Source organism: Rhinoderma darwinii, chromosome 5, assembly GCF_050947455.1.
Source record: "Rhinoderma darwinii isolate aRhiDar2 chromosome 5, aRhiDar2.hap1, whole genome shotgun sequence".
NCBI lineage: Eukaryota > Metazoa > Chordata > Amphibia > Anura > Rhinodermatidae > Rhinoderma > Rhinoderma darwinii.
Genome location: NC_134691.1, coordinates 300,747,373 through 300,774,026, shown reverse-complemented (window position 1 = coordinate 300,774,026; position 26,654 = coordinate 300,747,373). Strand labels below are relative to the sequence as shown.

Below are 26,654 nucleotides of genomic sequence, written 5' to 3'. Positions count from 1 at the left end.
TGCCGCACCATGACGAAATCACGGGCACTGCCGGTGGCAGGAGCGGGATGCAAAACAAAGCCCTGCTCCTGCCGCAACTTTCAGGTTTGGAACAAACTCTGATCCCAGCAGTAATTCCAGCAAGAGCACTGAAGCAAAATGTGCTTAATTTATTAGGAGGCGCACTCCTCTTTATAATGTAGGCGCATCTCTGGCTGTCCGTGTGCCACAAGAGAAAATCTACAGACTTTTATGTAATTAAAGTGGTTTTCTGAGTTCAGGCAAAAAATGGGCTAACATCGTTGAAATGTGTTAAAACAATAAAATAACCAATACTCACCTAATAAATCCCCCACCACTCTAGCGCCACAGCTTTAGTGCTTCCCTCCGGTCTTTATTTACTTGGATGCAGTGATGATGTAGCCGTTTAGCCATGTGACCGCTGCAGCCAGTCAGTCACTCACCTCAGTGGTCTCTTCGGGGGAAGGTGAGTATTGGTTATTTTATTATTTTAACACATTTTCTGCTCTTAGGACATTTTTTCTGAACTCTGGAAAACCCTTTTAATAAAAATAAAATGAAATACATGAGACATTCCCTTTAAGCTAATATCATTCCCTGAAATGTTACAGAAATGCATTCCTTTTTATGGTACATTGAACTAAAGGTCATATGAAACAAGTAAACAGGTATTAACAGTGACTGTGTCCATGCCAGATTGGCTGCTCTCCGATGCAGAAGCTACAGTACCTATTATGTTAATTGCCATGAAATGCTTCCTGGAGGCGTATCAAAAAAACAGTCACCTGCCTTCAAGTATACCTGGGATGATGAAATGACAACATAAAATCTAATGCTAAGAACAGACTAATGAAAGTCACCATGAAGTTCATATTGTTCTAGTGCTAATCTTTTTATGTTGCTTTTGGTCACATGAATGCACAGGAAGTTTATAAAATCTATTACACAATATTTAATACTTAGATGCCACACACTAAATATATTACAATACACTACACCCTAAATATAATAGTTCCATACACTGCACCTCTAATTATAATAGCACCATACACTGTGTCCTACACACACAGTGCTCCCTATAGATAGTGCCCACATAGAGACCCCTGTGGATACTGTAGATAGTGCCCTACATAGATCCACCTTTATTTAGAGACATACAAGAGTATATTGTAATACTCCTCACTCTCTAAAAAACAACACCTCGTGGGATGAAGTATCTATGATTTTAGCTTTCTAGCTTCTGAGGCGAAAATTTAAATGGCATCCCCAGATTTTGATTGACATCCCCCTGGCTGTTCTACATCACTAGCAGCCTCCTCCAACTCTTGCAGATGCACCGTTGCCTTGTAGATCCCTTGCATGCGCGGTGCAGCCGAACAGAGTACACTTCGCTGCACGATGCGTGCCCAAGTAGTACAAGGCAATGGCGCATCCGAGAAAGTTGGAGGAGACTGGTAGTGATGTATAACAACCGGGGGGATGTCAATCAAACATGGAAAGGTGGGTTTGGAGGCAGGACTATGTGACTCTTCAGTACAGCGGCACTGCCCCAAGACCCTTTAAGTAATTAGCGTACACATTGTGTGCCGTTTTAAAAGTTGATTTTATAGATTTTGCGGCGTCTGAAATAAACATACAGCGGGATGTTTGGAAATATTTTCAGGTCATGCATTACCGCATGGTGGTGGTTCACAGGGTTAAAAGTACCTGACAGGTTCCCATTAAATATACAATGAATTGAAAATCACACCATCTGCCCTGCAATTTTGTACATAGATCCCCCTTTACTTAGTGCCATGCATATAGCCCCTGTAGATAGTGTCCCACATATAGCCTCCCCTGTAGATTGTGCCCCACATATAGCTCCCCTGTAGATAGCGTTCTACATATAGCCCCCCCTGCAGATCGTGCCCTACATATAACCCTCCCTGCATATAGCGCTCCACACATAGCCCCCCACATATAGCCCTCCCTGCAGATAGCGTTCTACACATAGCCCCCCACATATAGCTCCCCCTGTAGATTGTGCGCTACATATAGCTTCCCCTGTAGATTGTGTCCCACATATAGCTTCCATCCGTAGATAGTGCCCCATGTAGATAATGCCACTCACACTTTTAATTGAAAAATAAAAACTTTACATACTCACCTTGATCCCGTTCCCACGCCATCTTGTGTCAATGTAGACTTGCTCTCTTCTGAGCAGGTCTGCTGGGGCTGAACGACCCAAAAGGCGCATTGACGCAAATGGCTCGATGATGACATCGCACCGCTAGCGTAATTGAAAGGCACTCATTGGTGGGGCAAGTCATTCTGCCCTGCCAATCACCGCCTTTCAACAACGCAAGCTTGCGTCATTGTAAGGCGCTGAATGGTCGGGCACGGAACGAGCCTGGCCATTCAGCGCTTATTCGTGTAATTGTATCTGCGTCCTATAGACGCAGGTACAATTAGTGTAGGAGGGGGTTGCGGCCGCCGCCTAAGGCGAGAAGCTCATCTCGCCTCATGGACAGTGCGACCCTATATGACATTATCAACCTACTAAAGTGCTGGGATATCCCCCATAATACTTGTACTCATAGAAATAAAATCGAATACAATTTTTAATTGAAGGCCTCATGCACAAGGCAATATATAAAAGGAATAAAAATAAGTCATTAGAGGATTTACTATGTCTAAAAACAAATAAAAGACGACAAAAGCAATAAAACCCTCATGTGTGATTCCAGCCTAGGCTTCTTTCACGTGGCAGTATTTTGATCATTTTAATGCATAAGTATTTGTAAGCCAAAACCAGGTGTGGGTCCAGAATACAGTAGAATTTTTCAAATACACGTTTTCTCAGTTGTTTTTTTTGTATGTTGATATGAAGTATGTATGGTGGTTATCCAGGGAAGCGAGGTGTGGTATGTATACTAGTTATGTGGTAACTATAAGGCAATATATGTGGTGGTTATGGTGATATGTATTCCTCGGAGACTCTTGTCTTATCACGATTGAAACCTTTGCAGTGTAAACCTGTAAAGATGAAAAAACTTCTTTATATGTGTTCCTTTTAACACAATAAAAAACTTTTCAATATATAACACTTACATTACTGCAAGCGTTAGCCTGCTATGCAGTAGTCTTCTTCCCTCTTTTACTTCGACAGTCCCAGCTCGTTGTCAGTTGGAATCCGTAGCCCATCAATATCAGACGCTGGCTACGGATTCTATGAAGAACGGTTGCTGAGTGGGAGGCACTCTGTTTATGCACGCGCGCGCGCGCTCTTGAGCCTACTCACTCTAAGGCTTCATGCCCACTTCATTTTTTTTCTTCAGGGTGCTTGCCGTTTTTCTGACGGCTAGCACCCTGACCCATTCATTTCAATGGGGCCATGCACACTTCAGTTTTGTGGACGGTCCCGTTGCTCCGTTTCGACAAAAGTAGAGCATGTCCTACTTTGGTCCGAGATTCTGTGACCGTAAGGCCCATGCAAGTCAATGGGGCCGTCAAAAAAAACTGAAGCCACACGGAAGGCATCCGTGTGCCGTCCGTGTGTGACGGAGCCGTTGCCTAGCAATGGCCGGGCGGGCAGAAGTACATTAGAGATATTACACTAATCGTCAGCCACTTATCTCTATCCAGCACTGATAGAGAAGAGGCTGCTGATAAAAATAAAATAAAAAGCAGTCGTTCGTTGTCTTGGTGACGAGTCCCTCTTATTCCTCCAGTCCGACCTTCCAGTTTGACGCGGCAGTCCATGTGGCCGCTGCAGCCTGTGATTGGCTGCAGAGGCGGTCACGTGGGATGAAGCGTCATACCTGGAGGCCGGCCTTCTGACGTCATCAGTCCAGCGTGACCGCCACTACAGCCTGTGATTGGCTGCAGCGGTGACATGGGATGAAACGTCATCCCAGGAGGCCGGACAGGAGGAAAATGCAGGGAGTTCTGGGTAAGTAAGAACTGATTTTTTTATTTCATTAAAAGGTCGTTTACTCTGCGGAAAAGTCTGAGGTCTTTGTTTCAGGTTTTGTAAGCCAAGACCAAGAGGGGGTCCGTGACATTGAAGAGGAGCAAATCTTTTTCGATCCATTCACACGTTGCAGTTGAGATGTGGTTGGAACCACATTCGGTTTTAGTGCGTTTTTCGATGCAGTTGCGTTTTTTACAGCACCCGCAACGTGTGAATGGACCGTTAGTCAAATTAATGATAGTATTTACTGTGAATGTGTGTGTGATGGTAGACATACTATGAATATTTTTAAGGGGAGTGACTTTTATAACATGGTTTCCCTTCTCTACGCCTTGTTTTAGTCCCACTCCTAGGAACAGTCAGAATTACCTTTAAAATTTGGTCGTACAGGACAATACGGGTGTGTGTACACTCCAGCAGTCCATTCATGTAGCTGTAATGAGCCTGGAGACACCGCAATGTGCTAGTGCTATATTCTTTTACAATGACATGTGAGAAGCAGGAAGGAAGTCCTCACAGCAGAGGAAATGAGGGGACATGACTGAGGAGAGGTCCTGCTACAATCTGGGTCTCATTTCAGAATAAATCATTTAACAAACCACTCTTGGTTAATGTCATGCTTTTACTTAACAAACTGTAGCAGAACTGGTTAATAATTTACTGTATTGTAGCAGCTCCACAGTGCAGGACAGCGGACTGACCGAGGAATAGGATCCTGTCCAATGGACTCTGCTGCATATTACCTGGGGTTTGACTTCAGCACTCAGCAGGTAATTAGACTCTTTACTGTTATATAATATCCAAAAGTGAAACAGACAGATGTAGTTTAGCAGAGTCTGTCATTTGGTCCAATGCATTGTAGACTACACATAAACGTATTGAATCACATATTTAGCTCTGCTACATCTGTATATGTAAGGATTTATTTGCATACTAAGTGGAACGCGTAAAAGGCAGTCAAGGAGATCACAACACTCTTGACTCTTTCTGAACAGAACACTTTTCATCCCTATGGAAATTTCTATTTACTGTAAAGGCCCTATTACACGGGCCAATGATCGGGGAAAACGAGCGTTCACATGAACGCCCGTTCCCGATCATTGCCCTGTTTAATCAGGCAAACGCTCGTTCACTGGCTGATTTACTCTTTTATGCAGAATTAAAAATCATCGTTGTCGGCAGCCCATCTTCCTGAGCTGCCGACATGATGAAAATGTATGGGGACGAGCGATTGGAGTAACGATCGATTGTCCCTATACATAATAAGCAATCATTGCTCCGTGTGAAAGGAGAAAACGAGCGCCGACCAACGAGATGTCTCTCGTTTACACGGCCCACATCAGGTCGTGTAATAGGATCCTAAGTAAGGCCTCGTTCACACTTGCTTATGAATTTCGCTCTCTAATATGTTGCGCAATAACCATCATTAAGGTTATGTACGGATCCGGTATCATTCACTGTATAATCTCCATTAAACGGCATCTCTACAGAACAAGCTGCATATTGAAAAATACCCAGTGCGTGCAGTAAACCATCTATGCAAAGTATGTGAGGTGTGAACACTTCCATAGAATTAGAACATGACAGACAATTTCTGCTGCAAATTTTCCCGCTAATTTGCTGCAATTATGCAACTAATCTGTTGCAAAATCTGCATATGTAAGGCTGCATTCACACATGATGCTTCTCCGCAACAGACTTAGCATACTAAATTCCTAAAAATGTTACATGGACATAGAGTATATTAATGTGGTGCATGTACTGCATGTTACAAAGCCCTTCTTCAGTGTGTGGGGAGTATGTAAGGGGAAGGGGTTACAGAATTAACATCCCTGCCCCCTTTGCTACTTGAAAAGCAGTATAAAAATAGTAGGCCTGCTGACAGTGAGATGAGTGGCTGTGGGAGAAAAGGCAGCACCCACTTCATGGGTACAAAAAGGAGAGCCCATCCACCAGCCCCAGACTTCCGGAAAGCCAGTAAAACGTGTTTTCAATAAACCATCCAGCCCACTCTATGAAAGTGTGTGGGCTCTCGCTTCTATACTGATCAAGTGGATGATGCCGAGTCCGCTTTTCCTCTAGCTGCATCCAGCACTCAGCTACCGAAATCATCAAGGACAGGGGGAAAACGCAGTCACCAGGCCTAATTTTCTAGTCGCCTGGTGACCAGGTTTTCTGCATCCTTGGTGTAAAGTATCTGGCGGCATTATTTAGATGTAAAGTATGTGGAAGCATTATTTGGGTATAGAGTATATGGCAACATATGGGAGCATTCTTTGGGTATAGAGTATTGGGATATTATATTGTACCAGTATACGGCGGTATTATTTGTGTGTACAGTATTTGGTGATATTATATGCACAGTATATGTGGCACAGTATTATGTGAGCATACAGCATATGGGGACATTATTTATAGCTACAGAATTGGGTACATTATTTATGTACATTATATGGTGGCATTATTTATATGTACAGTATATGGTGGCATTATTTATATGTACAGTATTTGGTGATATTATATACACAGTACATGGCGGTATTAATTATGTGTACAGAATATAACAGCATTATTTGTGTGTATAGCATATGCCACCATGTTTTGTGTGCACAGTTTATGGGGACATTACTTGTGTTCAGTGAATGGTAGCATTATTTGTGTGTACAGTATAATGCAACATTATTTTTGTATACGGTATATGGCAGTATTATTTCTATGTATAGCACTTTCTATGTGCTTTCTATGTAGCATATGGTGTTTAATTATAATGCCATTATTTATTTGTACAATATATAGCGGCATTGTGTTATTTATGTGTACTGCATAATGGCATTAGTTATGTGTACAGAATGGAAGGACAATCCAAGAAAATAGATAATGTCACCATACAGTGTACAGACTGTTTCTATCAAGTATTTGTGCACCTATTTGTACGTGTATGTGTGCTCTTTAATTGCATAACCAGACCCGTGGTCTCCCCCTTGAAAAAATCCTGTGTACGTCCCTGACAGTGTATGACTAGTCTGACCTGGCATAGGCTGGTGCAGTAGATGTCACACACGTGTTGAATGTACTTTTGCTCTATGTTATCTCTTTATGTATTTTTTATCTTGACATTTACTTTTGCGAATGTCAAGTAATTTATTTATTGACTGATCCAATTGATTTAAAAGGAATTTTACTTCTTGACAATCAATATTTTGCAATCAATCTTTTCTATCTTTTCAATAAGAACAGTTTTGGTTTTTTTAATATGTCAAATAAAGTATGCCATGGAATGAGATATAAACAATAAAATAAATTCTGAAATGTAAATTAGTGTATATTTGTTAATCACTGAACTGCATGTGCGAATAAAAATATAAGAAATGTGGCCATTAATACAACGTTTTGTTTTTACTCTTCAGTTAAAGGTTATTGCTGTCAATGAACAACTTCTTGTCGTCTATCAGGACAATGTTCACTTTGATAAAGATCTTCCTAAATTTGGGTGAGTGAAGCTTCTTTGTTGGACAAGTTTAGGAAATCAAAATTTATAGGTTATTTTTGGATTAAAAAATCATCAGATCAATAAAGAAAATCTCTTGAAATTGCACAACCAAGGAAGCGTCCAATAGTGGCTCATTCTTTAAAAAAATAATAATTTAATAATGATAAAATATATATATATTTATATCTCTCTCTCGACATAGGAGAATTTTACTTTAACTATATGGTGTTAAATAAACTGAAGACTTTTGTCAACATATGGATCTTGGGAAGGTGGGGATTATGTCTTCTAAACTCTCATTTTCAAAAGCATCTCAATTACCCTTTCCATGATGACTCAAAATGCATTGCGCAGAGGACTTTTGTATTCTGTAACCAGGTCAGTGCAGTCAGTTTAAAGGCATTAAAAAGGATCTATACTGTAACCCCTTCCTGCATTTTGCTATATAAAATATTTGCACTCAAGTAGGACTGACTTGCTGCATCACGTCATACATGTACATGTGCTGCTGTGATTGAAAAACTGACTATGAATACTGATCGTGGGGTCATCAAATACAGAGGTACCGATCGCCAAAGATAATGGGGGCAGTCCAAGTACTGAGTCAGGCACAGAGGCATACCTAAAGGTTCATGGGCCCTGGTGCAAGAATTCAGCTTGGGCCCCCCTACCCCTCCCCAACACCATCAGACCCCTACACGCGCCTATGCCTAGCCACCTTGCTTAACGGTGTGCTAGAAGTGCATTATCATAATAATAATAATAATAATAATAGGGATAACATGTAATATGATGATTGACACTTAAAGAGCTATTCCCAACTCGGATATTTTTGGCAAAGCCACAGAATGACATTAAAGGGGGTTTCTGGGACTGAAAAATTGATGACCTACCCTTTTCGATAGATCATCATAATATCAGTACACAGTATAATGCCCCCCATAGCTGCCCCCACACAGTATAATGCCCCCATAGCTGCTCCCACACAGTATAATGCCCCCCCATAGCTGCCCCACACAGTATAATGCCCCCCATAGCTGCCCCCACACAGTGTAATGCCCCCCATAGCTGCTCCCACAGAGTATAATGCCCCCCTATATCTGCCCCACACAGTATAATGCCCCCACACAGTATAATGCCCCCCATAGCTGCCCCCCACACAGTATAATGGCCCCATAGCTGCCCCCCTATAGCTGCCCCACACAGTATAATGCCCCCACACAGTATAATGCCCCCCATAGCTGCCCCCACACAGTATAATGGCCCCATAGCTGCCCCCACACAGTATAATGCCCCCATAGCTGCCCCACACAGTAGAATGCCCCCCAAAGCTGCTCACACACAGTAAAATGCTCCCCATAGCTGCCCCCACACAGTATAATTCTCCTCATAGCTGCCCCATACAGTAGAATGCCCCCATACCGTAGAATGCCTCCATAGCAGCCCCATACAGTATAATGCCCTCATAGCTGCCCACACAGTATAATGCCCCCATACAGTATAATGCTCCCCATAGCTGCCCCATACAGTAGAATGCTTCCATAGCAGCCCCATACAGTATAATGCCCCATAGCTGTCCCCCAACAGTATAATGCCCCTATAGCTGCCCCCACAGTATAATGTCCCCCATAGCTGCCCCCACAGTATAATGGCCCCATAGCTGCCCCCACACAGTATAATGCCCTCATTGATGCCTCCACAGTATAATGCCCCCATAGCTTTCCCCCCACAGTATAAAGTCCCCATAGCTGCCACCATATCAGCCCCCCATGCAGTATAATGCCCCCATATGTACCTAATAGAAAAATAATAATATTACTTACCTATCCCCGTTACCACGACGGGTGGAGGAGATCCTTCTCCTCCTTTGGCCTGAGCTATGAGTGACTCGGCGCAGACAGGCGCGATGACGTCACTACATCGTAGATGATGTCCTGAAGACGCAGATAGAGTTGGAACCGGGACCTCGGTGAGTGGCTCGCGACCCCCCGGAGGTCTTCACACGACCCCCACAGGGGGTCTCGACCCACAGTTTGTAATGTATTGTATTGTGCTGTCTGTGTTTGCAGTGGAGAGAGAAGAGGGGGGCCTATAATTTAAAGGCCCCCCTCTCCTCTCCTCAACGCAAACACAGACAGCACAATACAACACATATACATTACGGGCCCCAGGCCCCCTCTGCAGCTTTCCAGGAGTCTTGCAGTATCTTCCGCACCGGCTCGAACGCCCCTCACGTGACATCACGGTCACATGGTATACTAAGTCTTCCATGTTAACGTGACGTCTAAGGAGCCCTGCCCATTACCAGGTAGTGCTGGCGTCATTGCACATAAAGAATTAAATAATTAGCGCGCTGTGTGGCAACGGGGGCCCGTTCGCAGCTGCTACTCCTATAGCTACGTCACTGGTCAGACACCCACCGACCAGACATTTATGGCATCTGAAATTGACATGGCATGTCATGTTAATCATGGAAAACTCCTTTTTCCCCACATATTTAAACCTGCCACATTCACTTGTGGGACAAAGCTGTAACACCCAGCACAGCCGCAACTAAATGTATGTCGTCAGGTGTGCCACTTCAAACAGCGGATCAGCAGGGGTGCAGAGAGTCCAACCCCCAACAATCTGATATTGATGGCCCATTCTAAGGATAGGCTCTTAATATTGCAATCCCAGGAAAACAAAAACCTTTCATGTTTTTGATACTCTTTAATGTTCCTGGAAACTGGTGCACTGTACGCCACATTTAAAAAAAAAAAATTAATATAATGGGATATTCTTTAGTAATTGCTATTTTATAGTAGAGAAATCTTTTAGAGGCCTACAGTAAAGGAATTTTTTAGAACCTATGTCTGAAGGTCCTTCAGATCTGGAATAAAATGTCAAGCTTGGGAATCACTGACTTCATTTAGACACGGCCTTAGTGCTTGCAACTGTTAAGATAGTGCCGATAACCTGGAATTGATATTTGTCTTGGGTAACTAACATAAGCTAAAGGTTACAAGCAGGTTATTAAGCGTAAAAATTGTGTTACTGGCAACACACAGAGACATCTGCCAAATATCGGTTCTGTTCACATAAGTGAGGAATAAATTCCCCAAGGAAGAGAACACGGAAAAGATCCCAGATTTTACACTTACAACATATTAAATTGCATCTACCGTAGATGTGCAAACGGAATATATTGTAAATAAGCCCCATACACTAAATATAAATCAAATTGTTCTAATTTTCTGTGACCACAAACTTTATCCAATAGTCACCATGTTCATATTACAAAATAGTATTACAGTATTTTATTACTATATTCCTTAACCCCATGTTTTACGCTCCATGCGCCACTTTTTTTTTTGGCACATTTTCTGTGGAAATAATGGTGTATATTTGTGTGCTTCATTTATTAAGTATTTGCAGCAAGAACCGTGTTCACCACTTTGTGATTCAAGCTAGCCAAGTGGGCAAGGTTATTAGAAGAGTTTAATCGGTTGTTCTAGACATTTAATAGACTGGCTGCACGTGGGTGATGTGATAAAATACCAAAATAAGTATTACTCACCTGTTAAATCCCCCGGCGCTCCAGCGCTGCCACTCCTGTTCTGCCCACCAGTCTCTGTTGCTGTCCAGCGGTAATGATGTTCAGACCACCCGCACTTGACTCTAGCAGCCAATCAATGGCAGCATGGTAGGCACGTGACCACTGAGGATAGTGATTGGCAGCAACAGAACGTGATTACTGTTGTACAGCAACAGAGACCGGTGGGCAGCACCAGAGTGGCGGCGCAGTAGCGGCAGGGTATATGCCAGGTGAGTAATATTTATTTTGTTATTTTATCACATCCCCTTATCACATCTTTTAAATGTCCCTGACAACTTCTTACATTTTTTGTGACATTGATGAAATGCGACTTTTTAAAAAGTTACAAAAAAGTCACCTGACCAATTCAATAAATGACGTGCAACATTTTATAGTTTTGTCAGAAAATAACCTACAAAACCTGCCGCAAAAGAAAATAACACTGACACAGAAAGTAATAATTAATACATGTGGGTCATTGTGTGCAAAAGTTCTCTTTTTTTATAATTACTGTTAAATTGGGCAAAACATATTATTGCATATCTTATCAGAAGTTCATGTAGAAGACATAATGTACTTATAGTGCAGGACTATGCCCAACCCCACGATATCCGATATTATGTTTTTTTTAAGATGGAAGGTTTGTTGTTTGACCCCCACTTATGACCCAAAGTAAGGGGATTCTACTAAATACACACAATCCCAAGCCTTGGATCTTGCATGTTTTTCTGGGTCCAGATAATTTTTGTGGGCATACAGCCTAGGATACATTGATATAATTGATTCTGAACTGATAATTATAAGAATGTTACCTATGGATCACATTGAATTATATTTGTGTGGTCTTTTCTGTAAAGGATACCCATGGATGTTACACATTCCTCCTTTTTATTATGCCTGTATTCGTAAAGGGAAGTATCCTAAAATCCACTCATATCATGTTATATATCTGAACAGTTAAATAATTCAGCTTTAGTAGCAGTCAAACTAAATGTCTTTCCATTTGCAGAACACAGGGTGGTGTTCATGTCCATAGTGACAAGCTGACAGTAACGTCTCCAGTGTTAATGTGGCTTAAGGTAATTTCTAATATTGTTGTGGTTATAATGTCTGGTTTAACAAATAATAAAAATACTTTCCCCATGCACACGAACGTAAAAATACCCGTAATTACGGGCCCATAGACTTCTATTGGCCACAGGTACCTTCCCGTTTGCTTACGGGAAGGTTCCCGGGCCGTTAAAAAATATGGAACATGTCCTGTTTCAGGCCGGCACGGGCAGGCCCGTAGAAGTCTATGGGGCTCCCCTAAATTACGGGTGGCTACATGTGTGCACCCGTAATTACCGGAGCATTGCTAGGCAACGTCAGGGGGTAGTCACTGTCCAGGGTGCTGAAAGAGTTAACTGATCGGCAGTAACTCTTTCAGCACCCGGGACAGGGACTACCGCTGGAGTTAATAGTATTAAAAGTTAACTTACCCAGAACTCCCTGCTTCTTCCTCCAGTCCGGTCTCCCGGGTTGACGTTTCATCCCATGTGACCACAGCAGCCAATCACAGGCCAATCACAAGCTGCAGCGGTCACATGGACTGCCGCGTCATCCAGGGAGGTCGGACTGGATGTCAAAAGAGGGACGTGTCACCAAGACAATGGCCTGGGTACGTATGAACTTCTTTTACTTTCAATCGTTGCGGAAACTCTGCCCAAAAGGGCTGCGCCTTCTCTCTATCCAGCACTGATAGAGAGAAAGGGCTGCCGATTAGTGCAGAGAAAATGGGTCCGTAAATACTGGTGGGATACGGGTCAAATATGTGTGACAAAGGACCCGTATTTACGGGAGGAAAAAAAAATACGTTCGTGTGCATCGAGCCTAACCCTGTAGTCAGGAGATGTAAAAAGCTACCATTGTTGGGTACTATTTCTTTATATGTCATTTTGCTGTTTTAACTTTTTTAGAGAAAAGGACAGTGAATTACAATCAGAGAAGACTTTGGCTGTAAGCCTGGAATCAATTGTTGTGTGGTATTATTCAGTCACTGTTTGGCAGTATTATTCAGTCAGTGTGTGGCGCTATTTTGTTAATTGTATGGTGGTGTTAGTTCATCACTGTATGGCGGTATTATTTGATCATGATATGGTCGTACTATTTGGTCATGATATAATGATATTATGTGGTCACTGTATGGTGGTATTATTTGATCACTGTATTTTGGGTTTATCTGATCACTCTCTGGTGGTATTATATAGTTACTGTATGGCGGTACTATTTAGTCACTGTAGGGTAGTATTATTTGGTCTCTGTATGGTACTATTATTATTTCACTGTATGGTACTATTATTTTGTCACTGTAGGGCGGTATTGTCTGGTCACAGTTTAGCAATATTCAACAACAGTATGACCGTATTAGGTCTTTCTATGGGTATAATTATTAAAACTTAATGTAAGTAATGATTAGTCAAGTTTATTCAGTTATTTGAATGTTCGAGCATTAATTTGCGTCAAGTAGTTGCGTGAGCAAAGTTTCACAAAACTCATAATAACAATAAAAAGCCAGTAACAATCTATTATAAGATCCAGCAACAGTGATCTGCTTGTAAGTAGGCTCCGGGTAAAAAAAAAAATTCTCAACTGAGCAGTGTAAAAAATCAACTGAAAAATATGTGAAAACAAGAAAAAATTTAATGCAGATATGTTGCAAACATTTTATTTTTTTAAATTTGCTTTAAATGTAATATGAAGTGAATTTGTTCAATATGAAGAATAAAGTAAATTTGAATGCGTTAATCTGTTAATTTCTGTGGATTATCAGTGTGTGGTAACAGGATGAATCATCCATATCCTCTCACATTGTCCCACTATTACTCTGAACAGGCTCTAGATTGTATCTTGGACAGAATGAAGTCATCTGGGTTCAACTTTTCTAAAGTCAAAGCCTTGTCAGGAACGGGTCAGGTAAATACAGAGACTGTAATCTGCAAATGTGGAGGTGAAAGCCATTAGTAACCATTCGTGACACGGGCACATTATAACTGATGAATAAACATGGTAATGCCTCAGTGTATCCTTATGAGCTGGTTAGTACTCAGCCATTGTGTATCAGTGAATTTTTATTAACACCTACATGGCAAGAATTGTCAAATATTTATTGCCACTTGAATGAAACATTATAAGGGTGTAATTCTAGGTGCATCAATAAACAGCAGACTGGGAAGGCACCCTCCCATGGGGGAACCAGCAAGATAAGTGGGTGGGTGAAAGGCAATATTTATTTATTAATGCCTTTTATAGACTACCTGGATCCAGAACTCCGTTACTAACTGACCTGAATAATGAGATCAATTCTTGTCACCTCCTTAAGGGGTTTTCTCACCTCAACAAATCCTGTCCATTTGCCCTATTAGTGCTTATAGATCCCATAGAGACTCCCCCTCTTAGAACCCTCTCTATTAGCCACAGAGAGCTGGTCACAAGCTGCCGCTCTTAGGGCATGACCACACATGGCGGAATTCCTCCGCAACTGTCCGCATCGATGCCGCACAGAATCTGCGTTGCAGATTCTGCAGCGGATCTGCACAAAATGTGCAGTACATTGATGCGGACTAGCTGCTGCAGACTGCGGGAAAAGTGCTTCCCTTCTCCCTATCAGTGCAGGATAGAGAGAAGGGACAGCACTTTCCCTAGTGAAAGTAAACGATTTTCATACTTACCGGCCGTTGTCTTGGTGACGCGTCCCTCTTTCGGCATCCAGCCCGACCTCCCTGGATGACGCGCCAGTCCATGTGACCGCTGCAGCCTGTGCTTGGCCTGTGATTGGCTGCAGCCGTCACTTACACTGAAACGTCATCCTGGGAGGCCGGACTGGAGACAGACGAAGGGAGTTCTCGGTAAGTATGAACTTATATGTTTTTTTACAGATACATGTATATTGGGATCGGTAGTCACTGTCCCGGGTGCAGAAACAGTTACTGCCGATCGCTTAACTCTTTCAGCACCCTGGACAGTGACTATTTACAGACGTCTCCTAGCAACGCTCCCGTCATTACGGGAGCCCCATTGACTTCCTCAGTCTGGCTGTAGACCTAGAAATACCTAGGTCCAGCCAGAATGAAGAAATGTCAAGTTAAAAAAGCAAGACGCATCCGCAGCACACATGACATGTGCATGACAGCTGCGGACTTCATTGCGGAACTTAGAATCTCCATTGAAGTCAATGGAGAAATTCCGCCATGAGTCCGCCACTGCTCCGCAACAGACAGAGCATGCTGCGGACACCAAATTCCGCTCCGCAGCCTATGCTCCGCAGCGGAATTGTACGCATCGTGTAAACGAACACTGCTAAATTAAAGTGAAAGTCAATGGAGAAACGGCTCCGCTGCGGATTAACGCTGCGGAGTGTCCGCAGCGGAATTTAAGTGGAATTCCGCCATGTGTGAACCCGCCCTTACGCTGGCAGACCCGGTCCTTCCTTGTATTACATGTATAACCATTAATTTTAATGGCCGAATTCAACACTACAATTCCACTGCAGGGGAAATTAGCATATTTGAGAGCCATTATGTATTACATACTACCCATGTTAGTGCAGTCTAAATTGCAAATGCACTAGCACCACCAATCAGACCCGTTCCTATAGGCACATACAGAGAGGACGCAAAGAGCCAAAGCAACTTTAGCAGACTCCGTAGCTTTATTGTATGAAAAAAGGAAACCTAGATTAAACTGGTGACATGTGAACTACCTGGTGCCTTTTTTCATACCTAAGATCAAGAAGTCAGCAGTTCATACCAATGTAGTGAGTGCAGCATATCGAACATCAAGTCATATTTTATGTAATGCACAGGTCAGTAAGTCATCCAATGCCGGTCTAGATCATGCTATTTCATCCCTCTTTGATGTAAGATTTGATGTTGTCAGCAGTGCCACATCGTGTCATTTGGTGCATTAAATTCCACTTAGTATATACTCTTTATGTAACATTACGTTCAACCATATTTTGAATATTGTATGTCATAGTCACGTTAACCTTAACAGTGCATGCCAAAGGACGGACTTCGACAACAGATTAAATGTGCACTGGGCAAAGATTGATATTGCTGAGAATTAACTTTATTCAAACAAGTTCATCTTAAACGCATTGTACAGTTTAAAGGCAATAGCGTTCAACAGTAATAACCATGTGGATGTATTTTATAGCGCAGTAAAGTAATTGACGGTGGACCTTTATGAGACAGTTCTTCATCCGTAGAGCTCCATAGATAATGTATCAATGTCATTGTAATGTGGCAGATTATACATCAATCTTTCACAGTTCTCTTATTTATTCAGTTCTGGGGATATGGCATTCGGTGGTTTTTCTTATTTGCATATCTTTTTGCAGCAACATGGAAGTGTATATTGGAAAACCGGTTCAAGGGAGGTTTTAAATTATTTACCTTCTGAGCACCCTCTGCACATTGCACTGCAGGTAGGTAACCTTTACTACGTTATAAATTTAACTATTTGTTTGTTTAACTTTATTCATTGATGAAAGCATTTCCTTTTCTAGACTTGTTTCTCTATTCGTGACAGTCCTATCTGGATGGACTCCAGTACAAGTGCAGAGTGCCACCATCTTGAAAAATCCATTGGAGGGGCACAAGTACTGGCCAATGTTACTGGATCTCGAGCATATGAGGTTGGTACTAAACAATGAATTAATTATTACATAGTTTTGATGTGGGGGCATCAGGTAGTGGCCATGGGCCCAATTGGCTCCTTAAACTTGAACTGCAATGATGGGGCCCAGCAGTGTAACCCCATCTGACATTTGTCAGTGGGGCAGATTGAAATTTCTACTTAATAATCTGGTGACAAATTGCGATGTTCCAGTGCCTCATGGTGACATCACCAAGACTTGTTTGGAAGCCATCATACAGGGTGTAACTAGAGTCCTATGAGCCCCAAATTTTGCATCTTGGCCCTCCCAGTTGTTCCTCAGATGCGCAGGCCCCAGTGGCGTGGCGAGTCTCAAAGACAACATAGCTATAAGACAATTTTCTATGTACAATATGATAATATAACTCTAAATTATAAAGTCCTAAAGTTACTACACAATACCACTATCCACGTTACACGGAACAAAGATCACCATACTGTTACTGTACAAAATACTAAGGCCAATATTACCAATGATCCCACTATAGAACGGACAAACAATACCGCCACCCCGTGACCACATATTACCCCATGTTACTGAATAATACTGCCACAAAATGACCACATATTACCCCCACATAGTGACTGAATAATACCACCCTACTGTTACTGAATAATACCGCCACAACATGACCACATATTACCACCGCACAGTGACTGAATAATACCACCATACTGTTACTGAATAATACCTCCACAACATGACCACATATTACCACCACATAGTGATAGAATAATACCACCCCACTGTTACTGAATAATACCGCCACAACATGACCACATATTACCACCGCACAGTGACTGAATAATACCACCCCACTGTTACTGAATAACACCTCCACATCATGACCACATATTACCACCACATAGTGACTGAATAATACCACCATACTGTTACTGAATAATACCTCCACAACTTGACCACATATTACCACCACATAGTGATAGAATAATACCACCCCACTGTTACTGAATAATACCTCCACATCATGACCACATATTACCACCAGATAGTGACTGAATAATACCACCCTACTGTTACTGAATAATACCTCCACAGCATGACCACAAATTACCACAACATAGTGACTGAATAATACCACCACACCATGACCACATAGTGTCTGATAAGCAGAACTTGTAATTTATTGATTTAAATCTCTGCTTTTTCTGGGTTTTAGTCTGGAGGATGGTCTCAGTCAATAATAACAACAGCATTACGTGAATGAGCAAGCTCCTGTTATTATCAGACACGGGGCACAAGAAAGTTTATACACCATACACTTTTACAGGATTACTGTAAACTCAGATTTTACCGTGAGTCACATACTGACAACAGCTGCCCGGGACCTGAGCTTACAGGCAGGCTGCAGGAGTTATTTTGGAACAGAGGACTGTTTGTCACAGGTTGGCCATTATCCTCCGCTTCTTTACCCTTTGGTATTTGGACTGTATCTAATTGGTTATGAACTGACTATATGCTTTCTAACTGGGACTCCTGCACACATGCATGCTGGTTTACAGCGGATACCGCCCAATTACTATTTATTACCTCTGCAGCATTTATTGATCCTTGAGTCTCTATGTTGATTAAGTATTTGACTATAGGATTTTTACATTTATCTATGACCTTGTAGTCAATATTTGTGGGTGCCCACTTGACACCCTCACCCTCTATGGTTTTATGAATTGGTTATATACTGCCCTGATGTGTATGTATGTATGTATGTATGTATGTGTATATATATATATATATATACATAGTGAATTCATTTTATGCATATTAATTATCTACACACTATAAATATTATTGATGTAAATTTAGTGACTGAATAATACCACAATACTGTTACTCAATAATACCACCACACCATAACAACATAGTGACTGAATAATACAGCTACACCATAACCAATAGTGACTGAATACTACCACCATACTGTTACTGAATAATACCGCCACACCATAACCAATAGTGACTGAATAATACCACCATACTGTTACTGAATAATAATGCCACTGTAAAGGATCTGCCAGGCACAGCTTCGGGGTTAACTCCCAGAACTAATCAGTCAGCACCTGAGAATACATCCCTGAGACTGACTCCTGCTTCCACCATTCAGGCTGGCAGGCTTAGGAGTGGGAGAGCCTATCGTAACCTGGCCAGACTCAGCTAGCTCCCGCCCTTGGTCTATTTAAGCCTGCACTTCCTGTCCCTCGGTGCTTGTGATTCTTTCCTTGTGGTTTCTTGGCCCAGCTACAGCTCCTGCTATTTTTGATCCTGCTCCATACAGACCCTGGCTTACCGACTACTCTTCTGCTTTTCGTTTTGTACCTCGCACACTCCTGGCTTGACTCGGCTCGTTCACCACTCTGGTTGCTCACGTGTTGCCGTGGGCAACGGCCTCTTTTCCTTGCTTGTGTTCCTTTGTATGTTTGTCGTGTTTGTCATGCACTTACTGAGCGCAGGGACCGCCGCCCAGTTGTACCCCATCGCCTAGGGCGGGTCGTTGCAAGTAGGCAGGGACAGAGTGGCGGGTAGATTAGGGCTCACTTGTCCGTCTCCCTACCCCCTGCCATTACATAATCACAAGCCCATACCTAGTCTACCCCTGGTCCCTGACACCACTATGGACCCCCGTGAGACCCTGGCTCAGCAAATGCAGGGTCTCTCCCTACAGGTCCAGGCCCTAGCTCAGAGGGTCAACCAGCCTGATGCTACCCTGGTAGTTCCCCTCACCGCACCTCTTGAACCCCACCTCAAGTTGCCCGACCGGTTCTCAGGGGACCGGAGGGCTTTTTTCTCCTTTCGGGAGAGTTGTAGGCTTTACTTTCGTTTAAAGCCTCATTCCTCAGGTTCTGAGAGCCAGCGGGTGGGTATAATTATGTCCCGGCTCCAGGAAGGGCCCCAAGAGTGGGCCTTCTCCTTGGCTCCTGACGCCCCTGAACTTTCCTCCGTTGATTGTTTCTTTTCTGCTCTCGGACTTATTTATGACGAGACTGACAGGACTGCCTTTGCCGAGAGTCAGCTGGTGACCTTAAGTCAGGGTAAGAGACCTGTTGAGGAGTATTGCTCTGACTTTCGGAAGTGGTGCGTAGTTTCTCGGTGGAATGACCCTGCTTTAAGGTGCCAGTTTAGGTTGGGTCTGTCGAATGCCCTGAAAGACCTGCTAGTTAGCTATCCCTCTTCTGACTCCCTAGACCAGGTTATGGCTTTAGCGGTACGACTTGACCGACGTCTCAGGGAACGACAACGTGAACGTTTATGTGTTTTCTCCTCCGACTCCCCCATGATGCCTCCCGAAGCTCCGTTGCTTCGTTCCTCCCCGAAAGATTCAGAGATACCTATGCAACTCGGGGCCTCCGTGTCCCCCCAACAACGTAGAGAATTCTGCAGGAAGAATGGTCTCTGCTTCTACTGTGGGGACGACAAGCATCAAGTGAACAACTGTCCTAAGCGTAAGATTGCAGCCAGAGAACTTCCGCGTCTAAGTGATCATCGGGGAGGTCACTTGGGCGCACAGGTATTTCCCGTAAATATGAAACGTACAAAGATCTTGCTTCCCTTTCAGGTCTCTTTTGGTGGTAGGTCTGCTACCGGCAGTGCCTTCGTGGATTCAGGGTCCTCTACTAATATCATGTCTGTGGAATTTGCTATGTCCCTTGCTCTGCCTCTGATTGATTTGCCTAAAGCTGTCCCGGTAGTGGGTATCGACTCCACTCCTCTTGCTAATGGTTATTTTACACAGCATACCCCTGTTTTTGAACTCCTTGTTGGCTCCATGCATTTGGAGCAATGCTCTGTACTGTTGATGCAGGGATTATCGTACGATTTGGTTCTAGGTCTTCCCTGGTTGCAGTTGCATAATCCCACGTTTGACTGGAATACTGGGGAGCTAACCAAATGGGGTAATGAATGTTGTACGTCATGTTTTTCTGTTAATTCTATTTCTCCCCCTAAGGAGGCGAATACGCTACCCGAGTTTGTTCGGGACTCCGCACTATCTGGCCATCCAGGCATCCTGGGAACCAAACACCTCATTTCCAGAAATTATTGGTGGCCTGGGTTGCCTAAAGACGTTAAGGCCTACGTCGCCGCTTGTGAGGTTTGTGCTAGGTCCAAGACTCCCAGGTCCCGACCAGCGGGCTTACTGCGTTCGTTGCCCATTCCCCAGAGACCTTGGACACATATCTCCATGGATTTTATCACCGATTTGCCTCCATCCCAAGGCAAGTCGGTGGTGTGGGTGGTGGTGGACCGCTTCAGTAAGATGTGCCACTTTGTGCCCCTCAAGAAACTACCCAACGCCAAAACGTTGGCTACCTTGTTTGTCAAACACATCCTGCGTCTCCATGGGGTCCCTGTCAATATTGTTTCGGACAGAGGGGTACAATTTGTTTCATTGTTTTGGAGAGCCTTCTGTATGAAGTTGGGGATTGATCTGTCCTTCTCCTCTGCCTTCCATCCTGAAACCAATGGCCAAACGGAGAGGACTAATCAATCTCTAGAACAATACTTAAGGTGTTTTGTCTCTGACTGTCAATTTGATTGGGTGTCTTTCATTCCCCTCGCCGAATTTTCCCTTAATAACCGGGTCAGTAACTCGTCAGGGGTCTCTCCTTTTTTTTGTAATTTTGGGTTTAATCCACGGTTCTCCTCCGTTTCACCTGGTAGTTCCAACAATCCCGAGGTAGAGGTCGTTCATCGGGAACTGTGCACAGTCTGGGCCCAGGTTCAGAAAAACCTAGAGGTGTCCCAGAGTGTACAAAAAACTCAGGCTGATAAAAAACGTTCTGATAACCCCCTGTTTATGGTCGGGGATCTGGTGTGGTTGTCGTCTAGGAACTTGCGTCTCAAGGTTCCGTCCAAGAAGTTTGCTCCCCGGTTTATTGGGCCGTATAAGGTCATTGAGGTCCTCAATCCTGTCTCCTTCCGGCTGGAGTTACCCCCGTCTTTTCGGATACACGACGTGTTTCATGCCTCCCTCCTCAAACGCTGCTCCCCGTCCTTGGCTCCCTCGAGGAGACCTCCTGTTCCCATCCTCACCCCTGAGGGGGTGGAATTCGAGGTGGCCAGGATTGTGGACAGCAAGATGGTCCAAGGCTCCCTCCAGTACCTGGTCCATTGGAGAGGATACGGGCCCGAGGAGAGGACTTGGGTACCCGCCCGGGATGTTCACGCTGGGGTATTGGTCAGGAGGTTCCACCTGCGTTTCCCCAGTAAGCCAGGTCCACTTAGAAAGGGTCCGGTGGCCCCTCATAAAAGGGGGGTACCTTAAAGGATCTGCCAGGCACAGCTTCGGGGTTAACTCCCAGAACTAATCAGTCAGCACCTGAGAATACATCCCTGAGACTGACTCCTGCTTCCACCATTCAGGCTGGCAGGCTTAGGAGTGGGAGAGCCTATTGTAACCTGGCCAGACTCAGCTAGCTCCCGCCCTTGGTCTATTTAAGCCTGCACTTCCTGTCCCTCGGTGCTTGTGATTCTTTCCTTGTGGTTTCCTGGCCCAGCTACAGCTCCTGCTATTTTTGATCCTGCTCCATACAGACCCTGGCTTACCGACTACTTTTCTGCTTTTCGTTTTGTACCTCGCACACTCCTGGCTTGACTCGGCTCGTTCACCACTCTGGTTGCTCACGGTGTTGCCGTGGGCAACGGCCCCTTTTCCTTGCTTGTGTTCCTTTGTATGTTTGTCGTGTTTGTCGTGCACTTACTGAGCGCAGGGACCGCCGCCCAGTTGTACCCCGTCGCCTAGGGCAGGTCGTTGCAAGTACGCAGGGACAGAGTGGCGGGTAGATTAGGGCTCACTTGTCCGTCTCCCTACCCCCTGCCATTACAGCCACAGCATGACCACATAGTGACTGAATAATGCCACCAAACTGTTACAGAATAATACCGCCACATCATCACCACATAGTGACTGAATAATACCACTAAACTGTTACAGAATATTACCGCCACACCATGACACTCTATATTACCATCACATAGTGACTGAATATTACAACTATACTGAATAATACGGACATATCAGGACCACATATTACCACTACATAGTAACTGAGTAATACCACTATACTGTTACTAAATAAAATCCACTATACAAAGACTAGCATTACCACCATGCAGTGACAATATAGTGTTAGATACCAGTCCTAGACAGGCAGTCTGCAGACCATATAAGTAAATACAGTACAGTTATATTGAGCGACTTACAGATGATGTCTTCTCTGATTGGAGTCGTTCACTTTCCTCACTATCTTCTTCATCCGGGCCAGACTGCCATGACGACTTGCCTCCCCTCCTATTCCCAAACAGTAATAATGCCCCCTTTAGGCCTTGCACTGTAAAAGTGCAACTCTTAGTGCCCCAGACAGTACAAATGGCCCCAAAGAGTATTACTGCCACCAGATAGTTGTAATTTCCCCCTTTGTGCTCTCCCACAGTAGTAGTCCTTTTATGTACCCCCATATAGTAGTTGTCCTCTTTGTGCCCGCATATAGTAGTTAGGTGCCCCAAATAGTAGTTAGGCCCTCTATAGTATATAGGTACCCCCATATATTAGATAGGTGCCCCCCGTATAGTATATAGGTTCTCCCATATAGTACTTAGGTGCCATACTTAGTTGTTTGGTGCCCCAATGCTGTAGTTCTTCTCTTTTGTGCCTTATATAGTAGTTAGGTACGCTATTTAGTAGTAAGTTGGCCCTATATAGTAGTTAGGCCCCCCTATAGTAGATAGTTGCCCCCATATAGTAGTTAGGCCCCCCATCTCCACTAATAGTACCCCCTTTGTGCCAGTGAAAAATAAAAATGTAAACTCCCCTTACCACGTTCCCACAATGAGCTGCTGCATCGCAGAAGATTTTTTGCAAAACTGCTGCCCAGGACAGGGAGCACGATGCAGTGACATCATTCCGCTGCCTGTACCAGAAAGTCAGGCTGACGTCCCCAGGAAACTCTAGTAGGCCAGAAGCCTAAAACCACCTGTGCCTTACCAGAGTTAATCGCGGGTCAGGGAAACAATGGCTCTCCGCTCCGCCATAATAAGTTGCGCTTGCATTGTGGTCCAGGGCTGGTGGGTCTTCTACCCCTCCAGGCCCGGTCGCACCCCCTGCTACAGGGATCGTTATGTCCTTGCTGTCTTAAACAGCCCCTAATGTTAATAAGTAGCTGTGGTGTAATTAGGGAAGGATGATACATAGAATAATGTCTTCATAGCAAGCTGTGTATATATCCCTGAATACATCATAATTCATGCAGACTGAAGACTATCTAAACACACATTGCCAAATTCAAAGGTGATAACCAATATAACTTCTCTTCATGTTGTCACTTTTGCAAAAATGTCTGTCACATTAAAACAGAAAGATGCCAATATAATTATCAAAATTTGGCTGCTGCACATACTTCTGATTCACGAATATACTTTATGGACAATTTTAGTATTAATTCTATTCTAAATGAATAGTAGCGTGGCCAAGATCTAAAGCTACAGACTATTTGTATGAATACTGAGCTATCATACACAGTATAACAGAAATCAATTATACAAAAAGGTAAACTACTAGGAATATATTTTGTCAAAACTTTTTAGACTTTTTTTTTTTTATAAATGATTTATGCAAGTTGCAGACAGTATTTATTATTCCTGTGGATTGACAGATCAGAGCTCGCCACCTTGTGGTCATGCTAAGATAGGTTTTTGGTCACAGAGGTTGATTTTGATTTTAATATTAGACCAGATATATAACATTGAAAAAGCAGTCTGAACTGCAGGCAGCATGTTATAGCGCCGGAGGAGGTGAGCAGATCGATATATAGTTTTATGGGAAAAGATTCACTATAACTTGTCTTTTATTGATTTAAATCTCTGCTTGCCCTGTGCATTAGTCTGGACGATGGTCTCACTCAATAATAAAAGCATTACATGAATGAGCGAGCACCTGTTATAATCGCCAGGCTCATGAAAGTTTATACACCATACACTGTACAGGATTACTGTAAACCTCGTTTGTCACTGGTCGGCCATATCCTCCGCTTCTCTACCCTTTGGTAGTTGGACTGTACCTAATTGGTTAGGAACTGACTATATGCTTTCTGACTGGGACTCCTGCACACATGCATGCAGGTTTCCTGCTGATACCGCTCATTTACTATCTATTACCTCTGCAGCATTTATCGTGCCTTGAATCCCTATGTTGACCCAGTATTTAACTGTAGGGTTTTTACATTTACCCATGACGTTGTAGCCTATATTTGTGGGTCCACTTGACACCCTCAGCCTCTATGGCATTATGAATTGATTATATACTACCCTGATGTATACATATGAAATGTGAATTAATTTTATGCATATGAATAATCTGCGCACTTTATGTATTATTGATGTACATTTATGCATTTTGGTGAGGTGTAGTGTTTATACATGACATTTTTGGGTGTGGATTATCCCTACCCAGCCGGGTGTGTGACGGTTGTGCAGGATCACTTTATGAAATTTGTTGAAACATTTTTACATTTATACCTGAGAAAGATATGTATTACTCTGTAACCCTCTAGCTGAGTGCCATCTTTTTCCTTTATGCCCTGTTCAGGCCTTGTTTTCTTCCTTGTTTATTAAAATTTTGTTCTGGGAAGCACCGCGGTCATTGGACTGTGCTATGGGGGTTCTGTTAAGATCCAACCTTTTGGTTTTTGTTTAGGCTGCAGGAGTGGCTTGTCAAAAGGCAAATGTGGATGCCTTGATCAGTGGGGGTCTGGGCAATAGCTGTATTTTCATATTTAATTTGCTGTGTGTGTGTGTGTGTGTGTGTGTGTGTGTACACATATATTATGAATTCTAGTCTATTTCAATTTTAATAAATGTTTACTTTTTTGTCAGCGCTTTACCGGAAATCAAGTTGCAAAGATTTATAAACAGAAGCCAAAAGAATACTCCCAGTGTGAGGTGAGTTCACTGCACTTTTCCATAAATATTGCCTGCAACCCTGAACTACCGTTTTACATAGTGATTCTTAAAGAGAACCTTTTACTACCCCAGCTCTCCTCCTCTCTCGCGAGATCACACAGTCTTGTCATCACTTGCTGATAGTAGCTGGAGAGGGGAGGAGACCACGTGCGCACACACACGCAGCAGAGAGAGATCACACAGTAGAAGCCGCTCCGACACTGCCTTCAGCTGATTGGACAGTGTCAGAGCTCTGACTATCACACCCCCTGTCTTTCCATGTACAAAAACTCCCCTCTTACAGTACAGGAGCTAATTTACATATCGGGCGCCAATTGTAACGGCACCGATATCTTCAGAACGGCTTAGACTACACAGCAAATTCAAAGTGCCCCAAGGTCTGTGCAGCAGTACTTATAAGATGGGGCACTCTGCTGCACAGGTCTGGGGTAGTGAAAGGTTCTCTTTAAGTTACAGTTAAAGTAATCAGACACATTCCAACAAATATGCGTATTTCTGAATATCATTACATGATTTCATTTCATAGTCACCCATAGGAAACAATGAGACACTTCTGTTAGGCTAGATTTCCCAAGTCTATCCAGAGTCCGCTACTTATGGTTGTTTGCATTTGTACCTATGTTCATAAATCAATTTACAAAGAAGGAGATTGCCTGCAGACAACCAAGCCCAATTTCCCAACTACCGATTAATAGTAGAACAAACTTTATTAAGCTACGTATAGCAAGACAGACCACATAGAATTGTATTAAAATTGTCACTACCTAGGACCGGACATAAAGGTAGATTACCTGTATGATTACAGGCATGTATGGTAATAGAGATAGGAGCACGGATTCCTATCATTAGCAAGTTAAATTACTAAATTGACTAATAGGTGGACAGTAGGGCCGGTCAGCGGTAGGTATTAAAATCTTGACAGCCCCCCCCGACATGTTTCGCTACAGAGTAGCGTCCTCAGGGG

At 43.3% G+C, this 26,654-nt stretch overlaps 1 protein-coding gene across 5 annotated transcripts in view; it reads left to right on the top strand.

Annotated features, from left to right (window-relative positions):
- The window catches only part of XYLB (xylulokinase), a 205,515-nt gene that overhangs the window by 50,240 nt on the left and 128,621 nt on the right, over positions 1-26,654 (top strand). For 3 of the 5 annotated variants that reach the window (XM_075827348.1, XM_075827350.1, XM_075827352.1), the window contains 7 exons: positions 4,627-4,725; positions 7,363-7,445; positions 12,032-12,101; positions 13,897-13,977; positions 16,403-16,489; positions 16,571-16,699; positions 25,604-25,669. In XM_075827348.1, coding sequence (XP_075683463.1) covers positions 4,678-4,725; positions 7,363-7,445; positions 12,032-12,101; positions 13,897-13,977; positions 16,403-16,489; positions 16,571-16,699; positions 25,604-25,669 — 564 coding nt within the window. In that variant the 5' untranslated portion in view covers positions 4,627-4,677. Of the gene's footprint in view, positions 1-4,626; positions 4,726-5,930; positions 6,177-7,362; positions 7,446-12,031; positions 12,102-13,896; positions 13,978-16,402; positions 16,490-16,570; positions 16,700-25,603; positions 25,670-26,654 lie in introns of those variants that run through there. The other 2 variants (XM_075827349.1, XM_075827351.1) reach the window with 2 other exon arrangements.